The sequence below is a fragment of the Melozone crissalis genome, unplaced genomic scaffold, assembly GCF_028551555.1.
Source record: "Melozone crissalis strain CALT ecotype California unplaced genomic scaffold, PUWL_Pcris_2 ptg000045l_1, whole genome shotgun sequence".
In the NCBI taxonomy this organism is placed as follows: Eukaryota; Metazoa; Chordata; class Aves; order Passeriformes; family Passerellidae; genus Melozone; species Melozone crissalis.
The window spans coordinates 25,185,985-25,205,996 of NW_026535823.1; the positions used below are offsets into that span (position 1 = coordinate 25,185,985).

A 20,012-nucleotide genomic window follows, 5' to 3' on the forward strand; every position below is an offset into this window, starting at 1 on the left:
CAAAGACTTACATGCTACAAAGTGCCCTTTTTTGTTCAGAGATTGATCTCAATTAAAAAGAAAAACCCAACTAATATATAAAAATGACAAAACTCAACAAAACCCAATTCCTGCCTTCAAAAGCATCCTCAAAATGTTCCATTTAAAATTGCTCTGAACTTATTTTCCCTTCTTGATTTTTTGGTTCAGTTCTTGAACTGAATAATCCTTTGTTTATGAATCTTTCATGGAAACTCTGAGAGCTGCACGCTCCAGCCCCAGAGGATGGGCTGTGCCCTCAGAGGAAGGATGGGTTGACCCTCCAGTCTTGTTTCCATTTTCCACATAAATAGCAAATAAGAACCTTCTTTGCTCATGGTAGACAAGCCTCACCTCAGGCTCTATTCCCTAAATCTCCACAGTCTTATTACCACCAAACCAATTTAGTGCTAAGCTATTTCTGCCTGGGTAGTTCAGCTAAAGGAAAATATTCACAATACAGATACTTATGGTGCCTTGCTGTCTTATGGAAATGGTACTTAAAGCTCCTTGGATAGAATCCCTATCCCATAGGTCCAGATGGGCTTTTTCCTGCTCAGGCATCCTGGTTCAACATGGGAGCACAGAGACATGCAGCTGTCCTGGGACACCTGGAAGTCTCCTTCACAGAGGAGAGAGAGGCCTTCAATTCAAATTACAACTCTGTATGTCCATGCAGCACCCAAAGGCTTGCTACATGGAGTTAACCAAAATGTTTTATTGTCTTATAATAAAATTTTGACTGCTGAGTTTGCAATGAATTTTAAGAAGCTGACTGAAAAAAAAAAAAACCAAATGGGCTGCTAGATTTGATTCCACAGTAGAATTACAGCTAATATACAACTGTTTATATCTTGCTCATTTACAATCCAAATTGAGTTCTGCTCCCAGATTGTCTCCACTGAGAATTAGTTTCCCTTTTTTGCTGGATCCTCCAGAGAGAACATGTATCTGCAGAAGCCCATATTCTCTATCATATCTTAAATATAAAAACTCTACAGAGACACAGCTGAGCAAGGCAACAAATGCTTAGCTTGAGGGACTACAACATTTTCACTGACTTCAGACTGAAACTAAGGGCAGATTATTCACTGTTTGCCTGGTGCTGTTTCCTGCACTTCCCTCTGATGCTCTGGAAGTTGAGTCCTGGCTGAAGTGAGGTACTGGGTGGATCACAGATCTGTGCAAGGACAGAAACTTGTGTTCCTGAAGGACCCTGTTCAGTCGAGGCTCTTACAATTGCAAGACACAGATAACAGGGGCTCCTAAGTAGCTGCTATCACTAGAAAGAGAGAGACACAGAGCACTTAAATCCAGCAGCAGGCATAAGTGTGGAACCAAAGAGCCATGAGAAGACCATGTCTGCAAGAGACTCCACATTTCTGTGACACTAAATCCACTTTTCTTCTCTGTAGCCAACACTGCAAAACATCTGATCTGCTCAGCCTCTGACGGCTGCTGAGCTAAAAAAAGGAACACAGAGACACTCTGACTTTCTCCAAAATGTTGTTAGAGCCCATTGGCCTTGCCCATATCACAGTGCCTGAGTGCTTCCAAGAAAAGAACAGGACAGTTGTCAGAATCCCTATTCAGGCCACACTTCAGCCTGTCTGCAGGCATTTTCACTGCACAGTAATGGACAGAGCCCTTGAAACGTGACAAAGTTTGGAGTTCTCCCTCCAAACCCCACTTGCTTTAATGTCTAATGCTGTCCTGTCAACTCTAATGCTAATGGACTTCACATAAAGTCTCTCTATGTATTATTCTCATGTCACAGAGGGTTCCCTCTCTGTATCGAGTCATGCTGATGGAACTGCTTGTATCAAATACTCTTTCTGTCTGACAAAGCCATCCTTCACTGTAATTCTTCATTAACAAAGCATGCACATTGCTGCTGAAACCTAAAGGAAGAAAAGAAGGTTTTATGAGTTTGCTAATTTAAACTTATGAGACCAGACCTTGAATATCTAGGATATATCTGAGGCCATAGGAGAGACTGATTTTTAATGAACTCAGGTAAATCTCACTGTCTAGTTACAAAGAACAGGCTCCAGGTCTTCCTTCCTTAAAACAGGAAAACTTGCACTGACCCCAGAAAATATCTCTCCTTCACTGAAATGTCTATGATTATTATTTTTATTGGTACACTTAAGAATCCCAGAATTAAATTATGCAGTCATTAAAGAGCTCCATCTCAGCAAGCTGACAGGCAAAGGGTGTGAGACAATGACAACCAGTACAAAGGTGACAGCCCCTGCAGCCTTCCTCCCTAACTCTGTTGGAGATCTCACTGCACAGGAGCTCTAGGGGCTCACCTACCTCCATTATATGTGCATATCTGTTTGTTTGTTTGCCCTGAAATGCTTTCTCTAAGTGCCAGTTGTCCGAGGGGTATCACAGCTGAGTACTCGTAGCGCTGCCTAGCTATGGAAAAACATGTAATATAACAAGTGTAACAGACGTCAGAGACTCACCAGAACTATGCCTGGCATCTGGCACAGGTTCCAGCAGTCACATTAGCTTCTTATCACTACACAAAGCTGAACACAGAGTGACCAAACTAGGACTTCTCATGAGGTGGTGCTGCAATACAGCTCAAACTGCAGGAAAGTCAATGCTGTTGAAATGATGCCCACGTGAGATGTTTTAATTAAAACTGCAGGACGACTCATCTGTCTCTCTCTACAATGAGACTGAGTGCTAGGGGATGCCCTACAAGCCTACCAATTCTGAGCAGAAGGGGAGGCTACTCTGTCCCTCTGCTGCCTTCCTTTTCTAGTAAGAATTCATCTGACAGCCAGTTGGAACTGAATTATCCCACGTAGCACACAGATCAAAAAAAAGGACAAAGATCAAAAAAGAGTGTATGCCCTTATTTATGTGAAAATAAGCATGATGGAGTCAGGCTTTATGAGGAAAGCCCTTTTCTATACACCACAGTTGAACCTATAGGACTCCTAGACCTCACAGGTCTGTGGTTCACAGACTGACTAGGGCTTCTTGGAAAGGCAGGAAAGATAAAGAAAGAAGCAAGTGGAACAGCGAATCCCAGTAGTTAAAGAAGAAGGGGAAAAAAAAATCAATCTCCAGCTACATCACCTCATGTAAACCACTTCTGGTTGTCTGTGGATTTCAATTGATGCCTTTCTCTGACATGACTGGGAATTGCTGACCATTCAGCAATGACTGCAATCAGTATGAATGCTTGAATACATAGAAATTGTGCTAAATTCATGGCTGCATTTGTGAAACAAACAAATCAAACCCTTGTTACCTCTGCTTTCTTTCAAGTCTATGTCCTTTCTCCTTAAGGGAAGTGTTTCTAAAATTGCCTCACGATTTAAAACCTCAGTGCCTGCTAAATGTCAATGGAAGCTGCAATTCCCACCTAAAACTTAATCTACATTCAATTTGATACAAGTGCAAAATTACCATTTAACATTAGCAAGAAACCCCATTCCTCTAGGGAAGAAAGATGATTCCTTTGTCACAAACTCAAAAGCAAGATTTGTTTTGATAAAATGGTGGCAAAAAGTGAATCTTTATCTACACTGCATTCCTTGACTGTAGGTCAACAAGTGGAACCACACGCTGCTTCTGGGAAAGGTCCTCAGCCTAGGAGGCACCATGGAGGAAGGAGGGGACACCCAGCAAAACCAAACTGGAGTCAGAGGTGGGACACAACAAGGTCCTTCAGACCTCCCAGGACAAGGGAAGCAGAGGGAGAGCCACCCACAGGCGTGGACCAAACCAGCATCAGTATTACCCCAAGGTGTTATAGAACTTTGGTTCTTAGCATTGCCGATTTCAAAAATCAGCTTTTTCTCTCTCCAAAGTTCATGGAGGGACTACTGGATCTTCCTTGTGATGGAATATGATGCCTTGACTCTGTGGGTGTCAGGAATAATTCCTTAAAATTACTTAAAATGCCACAAATGCAGGCAATGTTACAACCTAAACCCACTACAGCAGCAGAAATTTACTGCTCTCTTTGTAGAATCACAGAATTGTTTAGTTTGGAAAAGACCTTTGAGATCATTGAGTCCAACTATTAACCCAGCACAGCAATGTTCACCACTAAACCATGTCCCCAAGTGCCACATGTACACACCCTTTACATCCCTTTAGGGATGGTGACTCTACCACTTCCCTGGTACCCTGTTCCAATGCATGGCAACCCTTTCTGTGAAGAAATTTTTCCTAATATCCAATCTAAACCTTCCTGGCACAACTTGACGTCCTTTCTTTTTCTCCTACTGCTTGTAATTTGGGATAACAGACCAACTCTCACCTCAGTAAAACCCTTTCAGGTAGCTGTAGAAAGCAATAAGGTCTCCTCTGAGCCTTCTCCTCTCTGGGCTAAACAACTCCAGTGAGTTTATTTCTAGCAATGTTTTCTTTCCCTTTCAGAAATCAGGAGAAGACAATACCACAAAAGTATTTGAGATCCATGTTTATCCATAGTGGATTGGGATTTACATTCCAGGGGTATAATGAACCCAGAGACGCAAAGATGTGGGCGTACAACATTATTACATCCTTGAAGATTATCCCAGTTTCACTCAATAATGGAACCTCTCCTTAATGACTCTGGCATGGATATGAACTATAGCCTATAACAGACTAAATGCCAACAGAAACCAGCAACTCTGCCGAGGCTTTATCGTTTTTCTTCAGTGGAGGGGAAAAGTGTTTATCTGGGAAGCGTTTCACATCACGGACAATAGAAAACTGTTCAGCTTTCCACAAATAGGCTGGTGTGCAACTTCCAAGCACTCTCCAAGGAAAACTTTGGAACACTAGCCACGTCTTTCCAGCAGGGATTTCATGTAAAGTAAGTAATGCCCCACATCCTTCATCCTGATTTATTCCTGCTTCATCCTTTTTTCCAAGGGCTGTGCTCACTTCAAACACAACACGAGGCTCATCTCTGAACGTGCACTTTGATCACTGGGGACTCCAGATTGGTATCGACCCTTCAAACATAAACAGGGATGTGCAGTCCCGGCAGAGGAATTTCTGGGACTGCCTTTATTTTTGCAGGAGTAATTTGGAAATGTGAAGCTGGGGTCATATGACAGCAGATGCAAATCTAGTTGCCATACAGGCACTGGGCACTAAAGCACTTGGAGCCTGTCTATGACTTTGCTGCTGAAGCGCTACAGGTTAGCAGGAAAATGTTACTATTCCTGAGCTGACTGGAAATCAATGGAGAAAGACTTCAGTGTGCTCTTTCTCACAAATGAGAACACCAAATTGGGTCTTTTCCTCTGCAAGCTGCCACCAACAGAGAGGGGCACTATGGAATTGTGAACTGCTCTGATGTTCCATAAAGCAATAGGAATGGGAAATATCCCAAATTTAGTCCTTCTGTCAACTCTGGCTCCCAGCAGGACCAAATGTTTTCTTGCTGAAGTGACAAAAGTTACGAACATGGTGGGTGTAAATTGAAAGATTCTGTACGATGGTGGGGCTACATGAGGCAGACAGATGAGCATAGCAAGGTCCACAGTCGCCATAAGGGGGTGCTTCTCCAGGTGCTTCTCCAGGTGCTTCTCCAGGTGCTTCTCCTGACCAACAAGAGCCTCTGACAGTGGCAGAAGATCCAGTTTTCACAGGCAGAATTACTGTATCACATGTAGCTGCCCACCTAAGCAAGAAGTCAGTGGGGATGCCCATGCAGTTCAGTTTCTGCCAGATACTCCCTGTGACCCAAACTTTATAAATTTTCACCTATGAATTTCTAAACTGGATTACTGTAGTGGTGTGTTTTCAGCAATCACGACTGGAAGAAACTGTCTTTATTCTGGAAGTTCTTCCACCATATTACTTGACAGCAACTGTACCTACATCCATCTACAGCATCTGATCCATTTTTCCTCCCTCCCGTTTCTGTTCACAGGTCCATTTTTCATTCTTCCTGGAATGCAGAGCATTTGGGAGTATGGGGGGGAAACTAAAATCTTTCAACACTCACTAATAGAAATTTTTATTATTAATTAACTTTGTGGGAAGAAAAGAAAAGAGAGAGACCTGATCTTCTGCTCTGAAATCATTAATCACTGTGGAAGAGAAAACATGTCCTCTGAGGTACCTGAGGCCACTTAAAACAGAATGAGTGACTGAGCTGCTTCCTTGGAAAGTCCTGAGTCATCAGACAGAGCAGTTTAATCCCCAGGAAATGGGAAACACATTGGCATGATGTTCACTTGCATGGAGCATGAGGTCCAGAGAAGGGTGAAACTCCAAAGACTCTGGAGATCAGCTTAGCTTGAGGAAGGATTTTAAAACCTAAATGCTTCTCTGAAGTATATCTGATCTGGATCTGGGTACTGTATTCCCAACACATGATTTCCTGGATGAATTAAACTCTTTACAAACTTTACAGATTGCATATGAATTTTCTTTGACTTCTCATAAAAATGATTCAATGATCATGACACAAAAATGCATTCTGGCTTCTAAGGCATTTACTGAGACAAGTGCTTCATAAATTCACCATCCTTAATTTACTGTTATAAGAACTTATTCTTTTTGGCATTCCTGCTCCTTCTACTAGCACCTAACTTGGAGGAGGCTGATATACATGGATCTCAGCCTGACTCTTCACCACATTCTCCCAAAGGGACACACACAGTCATTTAGGAACCAAAGCTGGGTTGTGGCCAGCATGAAGTCACCTGGCTTGGCTGGGGTACCATGAATTGTTAGTAATGAGACTATTGACATAAAAATGGGCAAGAAATGACACAAAATCAAACACCCCCCCCCCCCCATATGTACATTAGAATGACTTTCTACTTGTGGGAGCAATGCAGAAAGGCTTCAGTAAATTCTACAGCTTGCCACAAGATCCACACACAGGGAGTCATGTGGTCATGCCACCAGTCACATTACAGTGCTCTGGAGGGCTTCTAAGCCCATTTGAACACCAAGGAATGTCCTTATGAACACCTGATCACTCATGAAAGATGAAACACCTACTTCTCAGCAAAATTCCCTCTAGAACACTGTATCTTTGATTGCTTTTTTAAAAGGAACTGTTATTGAAGGAACTTTAGGTGAAAGTGTCAGTGAGAAAAGTCATTGACTTCCTTTCTTTCTGTTCCTTTTTGAGGAACCTGTGCATTGTAAAGAGCTCCCTGAAAACTAAATTACTACACTCATGCTGAATCAAGCAGCTCTATCGCTTGCAGCACAGCCCACAGACCCCTTGCTGAAGGAAAAGAAGTCAGCTCTGGCTGTGGAAAAGCTCTCTGCCCTAATGTGTGAGGTCTCTTTGCCTGACAATGTGATAGTGAAGGTAAGGGAAGTCGGCACTGCAAAGACAGTGACAGCAAACAGACCACAAACTTCCTCAGATAAACGACATCTTTCCAAGCACACAATACCACTTGATACCTTTGTGCCCCTTGAGCTGTTACAAAGTGCAGCTGCACTTCAGCCCAGATTGATGTCACCCGGGGTGGAGGCCATCAATCCACAGGACAAGTGCAGGCTGAATACACAAACAAAGTCACACAACCTCACTGTTTCAATACAACACTGGGGAGGGGATGGTGCAGCTTTTCCAAAGGCTTAAATGAGCTTAGTGACACATCTTATAGAATGACTAACCAGCTAAAGCTTCATTAGCCACCTAAAACCAGCCAGACACCTCCTCAAGCAAGCTGGGCAGTTGTCTGAAGACACCCATGAGCACTGCTCTGGGAAAGCCAGTCTTTTAACTTGGACTATAGAAGGCATCTGCACAACTGTGTGAACATACTCTGAGTTTTCCACCAGTTCCCTCATGGCTCCTCACAACCGAAGATGGGAGAGGATTAGCAACCATCTCATATTAACAATGACCTCTAAAAGCTACTGGCACTGATGGAAGCCAACAACTTCAGTGCAAGTTGGATCAGCTTTATCTCTAATAACTATAAACCAAAATTTTCATCTCATACTCATGACCTGAGGTGAAAAGATCTGCATTAGAATTGGCTGGAAGCAGAAAAAGGATGAAAAATCAGCTTCTCCTGTGGAAACAAGAACGCTGAAATTTGGCTAGGAAATAAGGTAAGAACTAGCTCTGAACTTTTGAAGTCTCCAAGGCTCTGTAAGTTTACTATTAGAGAGTTTATGGAGTATGAGATACAGATCTCCTAAACCTGATAGGCTGCAGATCAGCAAAAATCCCTAGAAACCGTAGCACTGGCTTCAGGACAGCTCAGCGAGCAAGCTGCCCTGGAGCAAAAAGAAGCAAGCCCAGGTTTCCCCAGAGGCCCCCTTCCCCAGGAACAGAATTATATGGAATATGAAACAATTTTTTCAAAAGAAACCAGAAATTTTACTGAGGATAAAATCTGATTATACAGCAAAGTGAATGTCCCACTGGGAGAACTAGTCAAGCATGAAATTCCTGCAAAGTTCTGTATTCTTACTCCAACACCATGAATTATCTTGTTCTTTCCCAGATTTTTTTTTGCAGCAAGTTGCTAAATTCCATTCTCTCAGAGGTGTTCAATGTCTAAAGGTGGCCTAAAGGACATGCAGATACACTGTCCCTAAGTAATGTGTAGCTCAGGAAGTGACAGGACAATTAAATTTCTATGGGTGAGAATTTGTAAGTTGACTTTGCTTCTCTACCATGCTTTGGAGATCTTCTTCCATGTTTTTCCCCCTATGAGTGACTTTGGCTGGATCAGGTTTTGTGGCTGTAAGGTAGACACACTGACAGTTAAATTGCAAAGGAGGATATTTTAAAGGCACACAGGAACATGAAAATGTAATGTGCATATTTTCATGGCTAAGTATTTTAAGCATTGAGAAGTCATACTCTCCAATGTTAGATGAGTCAATAAATTCACCAATGCATGCAGATGAACCCCATTTAATCCCTATTCACCTCTTACTGTAAATTATGCTGTCAGAGAACTCCCCTAAATAATAGATTCACTTTTCTTCTCAGGGAAGTGAGCTAGTGATGGGAGTATGATCCTCAGGCTCAGATCGAGTGAAAGATCCAAAGGTTTACAAGAGGTTTAAGAAGAACTGACACATCCCAATGGGGAGATTATTCCACTCACAGAAAAAAGGGGTACATTTTTCCCTGTATCAGAAGAGATGGGATCCAGAGTCTACCTTTCTCAGTTCTTTTTCCTCAATTAATTCGGTTGTTTCCAATTAAAGTGTCACAGTTCTTGTAATATTTTTTCCCCACTTGTGTATTTTCCAAATGAACTTCTACTTATTTTATGACAACTTCAACATTTTCCCTAACACATCCCAAAAATTAACAGCTATGCAGAGTGGAGCACCCCTGACTATCAGGCACCAGAAAGTTGAAGCAGTGCAGGCATCCCAAGGAACCTGGCAAGTACTGGGAGATTCCTGAGAGTTCTGAAGGCATCTGTAATATTCTAAGATCTCCTGAAACTGTGTTTACCAAACTGGGGGCTGTGGGAAATGTTATGTCAAATATTTGTCCCAATTCTGTCCATCACCTTGAGAGGGTTAGGGATCCTGATGGAGTGAAATGGCTGCATCACTGTGTGGATGGAGTGTGCTTCCAGCCCTTGGGGAAGGACAGAGCATTCCCTGGGGAGCAGGGACTCCCATCCTGAGATAACAATGAGTAGCAGAGCCAGGGTCACACCTGTAGGATGCTATTGAGAAGGGAGGGAGGAAGCTCTTTGCTTCAGACAGAAGGACAGGAGTAAGCTACAACAGCAAAGACACATTGCTTCAACAGGGACAGGAAGTGCAAAAAGAAGGAGCAAGGGTAATTACTTTCTCCAGCAGAACTCTGAAAGTTTACAATAAACTCTCCAACTCTCAGATAAACAGACTTAAAAACTTGTGCTGAATTCTTAAATTCGTCCTGAATTCTCTGATTCTGAAAGAAGGCAGCAGTGATCCCATCCTCGGAGAGAGCAGCCTGATAAAAATGAACACTGCTGCATGCTCTTCTGGCCAAGAGGATGGTGTGCAGCATGTCCAGGCTTGGCACATGGCAGAAGGTCAGAGCTGATTCTGAGAACCCAGCAACAATAGAGTCATCATGGACACAGGTGCTTCCTGGATTGATCTTGTATTTTGGCTGTTTCCAGTTAAATGTGAAGCAGCTGTGGCCCTTTATCTGCTCAAGCCACTGGAATTCATCTAAGGGGAGACTTTCTCCCATCTCCTCTTTCCCACTCCAAGCATGCAGCTCTGTTTTCTGAAGACAGAGAGGAGCAGGGACAGCCAGTTGGCAGAACTCCACACAAAAAACCAAAAAAACCCCAAAAAACCACAAACAAAAAAACCCCCAACAACCAAAACAAACTTGCCTTTCTTATCTCAGGGCAAAGCAATGAGATATTGATTCAGTCACTAATTTTCCAATGCCTGTATCTGGGGACAAGGATGACAGCCAGCAAAAGAAGAAGCAAACATGAATGCTGCTGAAGGCTGTCACGCAAACAGATTCAGGACACTTCCCTCAAGCAGCAAAATGAACAAGTTAAGCCAATGTGAGAATAAGTTCTCAAGAGTTTATGGCATTGTTCTGCATGATGAATAGAACAGGGTTTCTTTCACAGAAAGGGATTGAGCTTTAAAGAAGGTGTTTTCAATAGTCAGCTGGTGGAATTCTGGAAGAGGCGCAGGAAGGTCAACACTGGGCCATCAGGCACATCAACAGGAGGAGCCAGGAGATTTCAGAAAGCCAGTCAGTAAGAATTCCCAAATAGCTCCACACCAGCTAAATGTACTTAATATAAACTTTTCTTTGTAAGTTCACTGATTCTGGAGCCATCAGACCCCTCTATGTCATAGCTATTTCTTCCAGCCAGACAAGATCTCACTTTATTTTTCCCCACTACCTTAGGAAGGGGAGGATTTGGCTCAAATTTGTGCTTGTCACTAAACAACAGAAATGTGAGACTCTAGGTATTCAGTTTGGTTGGCTTAAAGAGCAGCCATTTCACAAGCCATGCTTAGCGTTTTGGACAGAGGAAGCCAACAATCTTCTGGCTTTACCCAGTCAGTATGCAACTGAAGGCATAAACAGGTTTGGTCTTTGTCCTGCTTCACACTTCCCAAGGCTTTTCTTTTTCTGTTACATAGGAACAGTGCTAGTTATTTTCTACAAAAGGGATTCTCTTGTCCTTTCTAAAACCAAAATGGACGGCAGGGTTTAAACATCATACCAGACTATACTCCACCTATTTATGGTAATGCTGCTGAATTATTGTTGAACAGTAAAGATCAACAATATTACTGAACAATAAAGATCAGATTACTAATCATGTCAATAATAGTAATAATCATACTGTTCTGGGAACAGAGAGATTAAAGAAAATGATCATTTGGTTTTTTGGCAAGACAGTACTGGTAGTAAGTAGGACATAGCCTGAGTGTTTTGCTAAAGTTACTTTCAATTAAGGGGGCTTCTTAACCTGAGAGAAATTGTCCTGCAAATCACTGTCGGGTCATTGATATTCATGCAAAAGCACCCTCAAATTCAATCTGATATACTTCCAAACACTTCTATGTGCCAGCTCGAACTGTTCCTCTTCATTCTTCTGCATAGTCTGTCCACAACACTTTTCTTGAATTCCCTTAGCTAAAACATAAGCTCGCAGCTGCTTCAGTTTTTTTTCCAACCCTTGCATTTTTTCCATGTGCTGTTCACCCCCCCAAACTCCACATTAGAATCCAGCTGATCTTCCTTGAACACTATCCAATTTTTCAATTGTCAATGCCAGAATGCAATGAAGTGGGCTTGACTCCCTTATACAATTTATTTGGAAGTAAAGCAGAAATGTCTCTTTTGGGCTTGAGCACAAAGAAATACCTCTTCATGTATGGCTCCACAAGAACCAAGATGAAAACATCTCCATCTCTGCAACCTCTGTAACCCACAAAACAATTTCTGCTTTGCAAGAAATTTGTTGTGCCTCTATTTGTTTATTCGATGTATATATTTTGTTACTACACTCACTATAGCAAAATGGTTCCTCTTCCGGGCCTTTCAGTTGTTTTTATTTAATCTTTTCAAAAGGAAAGAGAAGAGTAAAAAAAGGAAGGCTAGATAAAAATGCAAAGTTCCTTAAGACACTCAATTACAGCAAGGTGACAATATAACATAAACATAAACAACACAACAACTATTAAGTTGTCGTGCTATTGTGATGTTGTACTCTGTTTGGCTAGACTGTCTTTTGGAGCTCATCCAGAAATCATAAAATACAAACTATTCTGTAAAAAAAGAGACAAAATGGTTTGCAGCAGCCTCCTCATTTCTAAGGGGGAGCCCCAAGCACTTCTGATAGCTACAGCCCCAGTTACAGGAAAATGACAGTACAGTCCTTGATGTGCATTTTTGAGAGTCTTTTTTTCTTCTAAAGGCGAAAAGCTGTTTCTTGTGAATATATTTAAATGCTCTTTATTCACAATTTCTATAGTTTTCTGCTGTTTCTGCACCTTGATTAATTCAGTCTAGTGGCAACTTTGGACTTTTTTGCCATGCAATTTATTTTTATTTCTTTATTCTCATCTAGAACTGGCAGATCTACCTTATGATCAGACCACAGAAAAACTCACAGATCCTTATGGGGGGCAACCATGTGTTGTCTCTTGACTCTACCCAGTATTCCTGCACAACCATTTACCCTTTAATAAAGTTTTGTTCAGTGTTCAGAGATGTTCTGTTCACAGAAATGTTCAATGTTCAGAGCAGACCCTGCTGGAATAAGGGTTCTAGTCCAGGCAAACCTGCCCAACACAAAAGTTACAGAACAGAACAGAAGTTACCCAGTGTGCGACCATTCAGCTGAGGACACCCACATCGATCTAGGCGGAGTCCAAGCCCTCTTGCTTTTCTGGCCATTTCCCCCAGGTATTGAGAATTTTAGGGAAGACATCATGAACAGGAGACACTGCTGCCAGGGTAGGGGAATGTGCACATAGAGGTGCCCCACTCTGCAAATAAGTCGACATTAAGCACTGGCTTTGAGTCAAGATTCCTGCCCCATCCTTTATTTCAAGTCTGTGATGATGTGTACAGACATAGCCTAACACCAGAGAGCAGAGACTATTCTTGGACTTCTCTCACACTACTGCATCTTTAATTCTTCTCAAGGGCTAGCAACAGCCAATAAATTAATAGTTTCACAATTTCCAGTTGAAACACTTTACATGGGAAGATGATACTTTCAACTAGATGAAAATTGCTGAACAAAGTGTCTGCTTTCCTGAGTGGAAAGTTTCTTTGTCAGAAACCTAGGAATGGTACACCTCGGCTGTTCTGCTGTAGTTTGCTTGGTTTTTCTGTTTCACTTTTTTTGGTTTTTTTTGGTTGGTTGGTTTTAGTAAAAAAATGTCCAGCTCCAGACTGCTAGAGTGTTTACTGCTCTTCCCTGCACCATGTTGACTTTTCTCCTCCTGCCAAAGTGCTTCTTAAATCTCCTCTGAATATATGCTCTTACTGGTGGTGTTTAACAGCCTTTTCTTCCTCTTTCCCCCATTGTTATTTAAGACGATGCTTTTATTGCTCAACAGATTCCAAGAAGCATTTTGGATAAATGCTCTGTCAAAGAACACTTATGTACAGTTGAGCCATATTATATTCTATATGAATCACTGCGGATGTTTTCCGAACAAGGTTAGATCAGCCAGATTTTCCAACTAGATTACACGCAGCTTTTTCAGACATGGTCTGCTACCTCTGCCATTAATCCTCCTCATTGAGACTCACCTCGGTTTTGGACCATGTCATGTCTGCCCACCAGGGACAGGAGCATGCTGCTAACACTTTCTCCTAATGAGGATAACAATCCTATGACAGAGTAGCCTTGGCCAAATTTTATCTGCAGAATGTAAGGGAAAGGCTGATTTTGCAAAGCTAGATGGTCTCTCACCAGCCCTCATGGTTTTATTGTCTGTGATTTCTTCAGACAGAGACCTCTTTTAAATGGCCAGGGAAAAGAAAAGTCTACAGCATGAATAAAGTCTGTTTCACCAACTAAGGACAATTTTGTGCCATGTTTTATTTTATACTAATGAAGATTGCCAAGAGCCTATCGATCAGTCCTTCTTGCCTGCTTTACCTGACCAGATATATGGAGTAGCTCAGGGAATACTGAATTGCTCTCTACCTGCCCAACACACTTTCAATGATGCATCTGCTACATAAAATGTGGTCCTTCAGGAAAAACTGAAATTCCACCTGAAGAAAAGCAGCCTGACAGAGAGGTCTGCAATGGAGAAGCAACAAAAACCCCACAGAGAGCAAAGGAAAAACAGCTCTGGGGGAAAATGAGCTGAATGAAATGTTTCTTTAAAGAAACCATGGCACTTCTGAGCTGGTATAATGAAGCAGCTGTGATATAAATAATGTCCCCAAGTGGAAAAAACCCACAAAAACACCAGCCATTCAGGCTCCATATGTTTCCAAACTCACACAATGGATGCTTTACAATGCACTTTTTGTCTGGAAATTGGGTGGGAAAGGGAGGTTCCTCACCCACCTTCTATACTAATGCAATAATCTTGCTGAGTCACAGAAAAAGGGAGAGAAAAAAGGAGAGAAAGTGATTAATAATCTATGGGCAGCTGCTTACTTTCCAATTGGTTGTCCAGGAGGGGTGTGCTCCACTTCAAATCCTGCTTGTCTCAGTACATCAATCACAGTGTTGTTACCCAGGAAGTGACCTAAAATACAGGTAGAAAATAGCACTGTCAATCAAACTACTACTCTCACTTGCTTGAGCTTCTCCTGTTGGAACAGCAGCTTTGGGAGTCAAGGGTACCAAAAGCTAGGTCAGAGAAAGGGACAGCATACAGCCCAAACACTTTCTTCTTCCATCTCATTTATCCCTCCCTCCCCTCACAGGGCCAAGGGACTGGGTGGCTAATAGGGAACCTAGATGGGTTGCTAGTCTTGCCTTCCACTGTGACCATTTTTAGGATGCACACTGATTAAAAAAATTTCCAACATGGAGATCAGAATGACCCTGCAGTGGCAAAAGGATATTACTAGGGCTTTGACTCGTGAAATGGAACAACTTACAACCCTGACCATCACTACTCATGGACATCTGCTAATGAAGAGACTCAGGCTGCTGTAATGCACATTCAGTATTTGTCTGACTAAAACCACAGTGATTCAGGAACTGCCTCATCAGCCATTCAGCCACCTGCACAGTGGGGCTGGGAGGAGCTGGGATGGTAACCTTATCTCTCCCAAAACACAAAGATTTAGTCCTGTAATTCAGGGCTCTTTGTTAGAAGTGTAAAGGTCACATTCCTATTCACAGAAGTAAAAAGGAGCCCAGTAAGTATTGCAGTGTGTACAGGCCTTGAAAGAGTTTACTTAAGGGGGTCCCATATACTTGAAATCTGAACCAAATCCCACAGAGTCAATGGGAGCCCTCAAAGGGCTTTGGGCACAGACTCAATAAGGGAGTGTAATCCAGCCAAAGCTTTCAACTTATTGTCAGAGTCCCACACTGTCTGCAGGATGGGTTGGATATAGAAAGGCAGCAAAAAGTCCACAAACAGATTTATTAAAATCCACATAGGACTGTAACCTGTCTCCAACTGCAGCCATGAGTGACATGGAGGAAGAACAGAACAATCCTCTTCCATTATATCCATTAACTTCCAGCTCTGCAGGGCTGGGTGACCCCCATTTACAGCCAGGTCACTGCACCTCACTGCCAGCTCTGAACAGACCAATTCACCAGGAATGTGCCCAAGCCTCCCTGTGCCTGTGGCATCTCAGAGGAGGGAGTTCCACCACACTGTGAGGAGTAAGAACTCACTCCTCTGGTTTGCTGCTGCTGCTTGGAGAGCGTGTGCTTGCCTGAAGCACAGTCAAAGTGTTTGCAGGAGACATTTCTGACTGCCTGGCTCCACCGCAGAGCCAAATTGCACTGAAAAATCCAAGGCAGGCAAGAGGTGCCTGAGCCCCCTGCAAGGACACCGCTGTGCAAGGCGCTGGTGCAGCCACCAGCAGAGTCACCCCTAGGATTCTTCGCCCACCCTACACAAAGTCCTGAAGAATTTGAGAGCATTCAGCCCCAGGATTTGCTCAGCCTGCATCCCTCTGCTCCCGCTGCCAACAAGGGCGCTAACTCGCCTCAGTTGTTGGAATGATGTAGCTGCATGGCTTTGAGTGCAACTCGCAAGAGCTGGTAAGAGTTTTTAGCCAAAAGACATTTCTTTAAATGATTAAATGTACATTTGCAGAGCCCTAGTGTGTTCCAGGATTCCTCCATTTCCTTTTAAGAACACTCAAAATTTGATTTTCCCCTTTCTAACTTACTTATAACAAAAGCCAAAGCAGAAAAGAACAGTCCCAAAAATGTGTTATACACCCTCAGAGATTCAAGAAATGAGACATTTGTGAATGATTAACTGGATTTGATCATATCCTGTTTTTTTATGCAGTGGCCAAGGCAAACAAAGGTCCCCATTCTGTCACTGGCAAAGTGACACTGAGGAACCAAAGTCAAAGGTATCAGAGTCCGAGACGTTTCCGAGTCCACTTTATTTTCCCTGAGCCAGAGTCTGAAATGCCAAAAGATTTCTTAATGTAAATAACTGTCCCGATTCCAGCAAATCTTTGACAAGATGACAGCATAAGAGAAACCAATTTTAACTCTTTTAAACTCAGGGAAAAAAGTAACTATGCAAAAGCTTTGACTCCTCATCCACACAATGGTAGGTTGGTCAACAATGTCAGCTCCTCAGCAGAGCCTGCAAGTCCCTTCAAATGATGGATGAAGACCAAAAGATGGCACTTCCTGGACCTCCCATTCCTGCCCTCTGTGTGGATGCCATGCTGAAAGCTGCCAGCTGCTGGGACTGGTGATCTGGTGGGCAGCATGGCAACAGAGTTTGTTCTTTTAATTTTGCCTTTCCTAACTGGAAGGAATGCCAGCTTCCATTAAAAACCCCTCAGCTTCAGATTCCCAAATAAATTAAAATCTTAATTACAAATATCCATGCAACCACAATATTTATTTCATTGTATGTCCACAATCCAACACATACTAAAATATTTTCAATGCTCCCGTTCAACCAAGAGAACAGAAATAAAAAGAAATAAAAAAATCAAAACCAAAATCCAACTTTGAGCTGGCCCCCAAATAATTCTCCATTCCACATACATCAACAGAGCCTGAAACTTTAACAACTACTAGGAAATGGCATGAGCAAGTCTTTGCAAAAGTTTACCTTTAGACTCTGCTTAAAATTTACCTGTTTGTATTATCCCACCTACATCTGGGTAAGTTATCACCCATCTCATCCCCAGCTTGCCCTGTAAATGCATCCTCTCCACCTGATCGAAGATTTCTGACTTCTACTTGTCTTAACGTCTCTGTCCAGTCAGAATTCACATATTAAGGTTGTTTTTGAATCCACCCAACACAGACATTTCCCAACAGTGATTCATGTGATCTCATGGCAAGGAGTTCCTCAGGATCAGAGATGTGGAAGAGAAAGTTTTAAGGAAAAAGGTGGCACTGGAGACGTCCAGTGCAGGTAGGTAAAGTAACATGAAAGGTTAAAGAATTCCTGGAAGAATTGTCTTGGCCTGCCTCCTGCTGTGAAGTCCATAATAATTATCCTTTCCAGTTTTAAAATCCAGGAAAATCTTCTATGTGAGAAATATCTTATACAAATTAACTCTCCCTAGCCACAAACAACTTGAGATAAGGACCTACTTGTTAAATATTAACAACAGAATACTTTGACAGTCCATGTGATGAAAACAAAATCAGAGACAATTAAGCTCAGCATCAGTGAAAAACATCGAATTGCTGCCTCTGGCTGCTCATATGTGCAAACAGAGTATGCAGTAACTGTCATATTCTTTATAACATCACTGTTATTTTTTATTTATAGATATGAAATAAATGAGCTTTATATGTGTATGTGCATGTATGCTTCTGCTTAAATATTTTTAAAATTTCTCTTCCTGGCCTGGGAAAAACCTCAAGAGTGTGTAACTACTGAAAATTTAGTGCATCTAGAGATTTATCAGACAGGCTAGAGAGGCAACGGAATGATCTTGCATTTCCATCACTATTCCCTCTTCAGTCTAAACCTGAATAAACCATTCCTGCAGTATTAACCAAATTTATCTTGACAGCTGGTGAAAACTGGATCCAAGAGGTCAGAACATCAGCTGCCTTGGGAAATCCATGGAAGTGGAAAACGAGAGAAAGCAGACATAAAAGATTTTCTACATAGGGACCTGAAGAGAAAGTGTGTACTTGGGCACGGAGACATGCAGAGCAGCCACTCCTAACAGTTTAAGATTAAAATTGCCCAGGTGTGGATGCAATCCTGCCACCCTCTGAGGATAAGGAGATACTAATGGGATTTGCTTGAGGACAAGACCCAGTGCTAAACACAGTAATTTTGTAGTTTAAACACAAATGCAAACACAGTAGAGTGGTCAGTGTGGCTGCTGCACTTAAGAGAGGGTTTCTTACTAAATTTGATGAGGCCAAGATTATCCTCCTTTCACTCACATCTTGTTTTTTTGAGACAAGGATCTGAAGACAGTGGAGGAACACATTATACGCCATGGCTGCTAACATTAATCATAGATCTTCCATTCCTGGTTTGCTCTTTTATTTTTAATTAAGAACCGTGTTTTGGACTACAGAAAGCAGATCCATGTAATGTGTTTCCTTATCTCCCCAAGGTTTCATTTTTCACTGGTAGAAAGAAAGAATAAACCATCAATTAGGGTTTTTTTTTACTAAAAAAACATGTAAAAAAAATACATGAAATATACGTGGTTTCCTTAAAGCACGTCAATGCACAAACACACTGCTGAAAGAATGCACTTTCTTCCTTTCTTATGGAATATCCTGAGGCAGAGAGAAAGACACCTCTCAGCCAGCTCTTGACAGCCATATATTTCCTAATTGACCACATAAACTAAAGCTCTCCTTTTCCATTTCAGACATCCTAGTGACCCTCATCAATAACCTAAGCATCAGGTTGCATCCCTCAAAAGTTAGATGAACTTGGGTGTTCCTACACAGAAAAATTATAACCACGTTTTGATGACAGAAGCAGAAAAAATGTTTTTAAGCAAATGTTATGTACTTTATCTAGGTTTAGAGATCTACTACAAATTACTTTGTCTATTCTTTCGCAATTCTTTGTTCCACGGCTTAGAAGGATAACGGGGTACAAAGGAGCAAGAGATAATTCCCTCACAAAGGACCTCCATTGCCAGAGCCTTTGAAGTTGTGCTAAAAAAGCCTTGCTAGCCATTAGCTGACACACAGCAGAAATCTGAACTGTTTCCATGCACACTACAAGCAGAGCTATTTTCTGCACAATTAGTCATAAAAAGGGCCAATGTAAACTGTGTCGGGAGGTCTCAATTCTTTACATTCTCCACACAGTGAATCAGACATTATGTATAACGTTTTGTTGCCATTTAGACCTTGGGCTGCTCTGCAATCAGGAGGCGGCAGCCTCTATTCCTCCTTCTCCCTCGATGCTGATTCTCAAGCCCCTTGGCAGCACCACAGTGTTTATGGTAGGAAGGCTTCACAAGAATTAGGGTAGGGAAAAAAGCAAAGAGAGCTGCCCCTTCACAGTCGGGGTAAATACTTTGTGGTCCCTTTGCCTGCTGCCTCTAAAACTGCATCTCCATTCCTCTTAATCTACAGTGGTCAAAGCTCAGTATTTTGGAAGCTGAAAGATGAATTTGTCAAGATGAGGCTGTAGTAAGGAGCTACAGCAAACACTCCAGGCAATGACTTTTATTTGAATTTGATGATTTCTCCACTATAGCATTCCAGTCTGAGCCAGAGGTCTCTGGGTAACAGGAGGAATTTACTGGGAACCACATGCCATCCCACATTACTCTCTTCTGACATGACACATGTTTCAGAGACCTGTGGTGGGGAATCAGTGCTGTTGGCAAACCCTCCCAATTTTTAATTCCCTTTCACTCCTTGCTCAGTGTATTTCTTTGCTAATGAATA

General features: G+C 42.1%; 1 protein-coding gene across 1 annotated transcript in view; it reads right to left on the reverse strand.

Moving 5' to 3' along the window:
* The window catches only part of TRABD2B (TraB domain containing 2B), a 258,853-nt gene that overhangs the window by 25,446 nt on the left and 213,395 nt on the right, over positions 1-20,012 (reverse strand). The window contains exon 5 of the mRNA XM_054286210.1: positions 14,610-14,700. Coding sequence (XP_054142185.1) covers positions 14,610-14,700 — 91 coding nt within the window. The remainder of the gene's footprint in view (positions 1-14,609; positions 14,701-20,012) is intronic.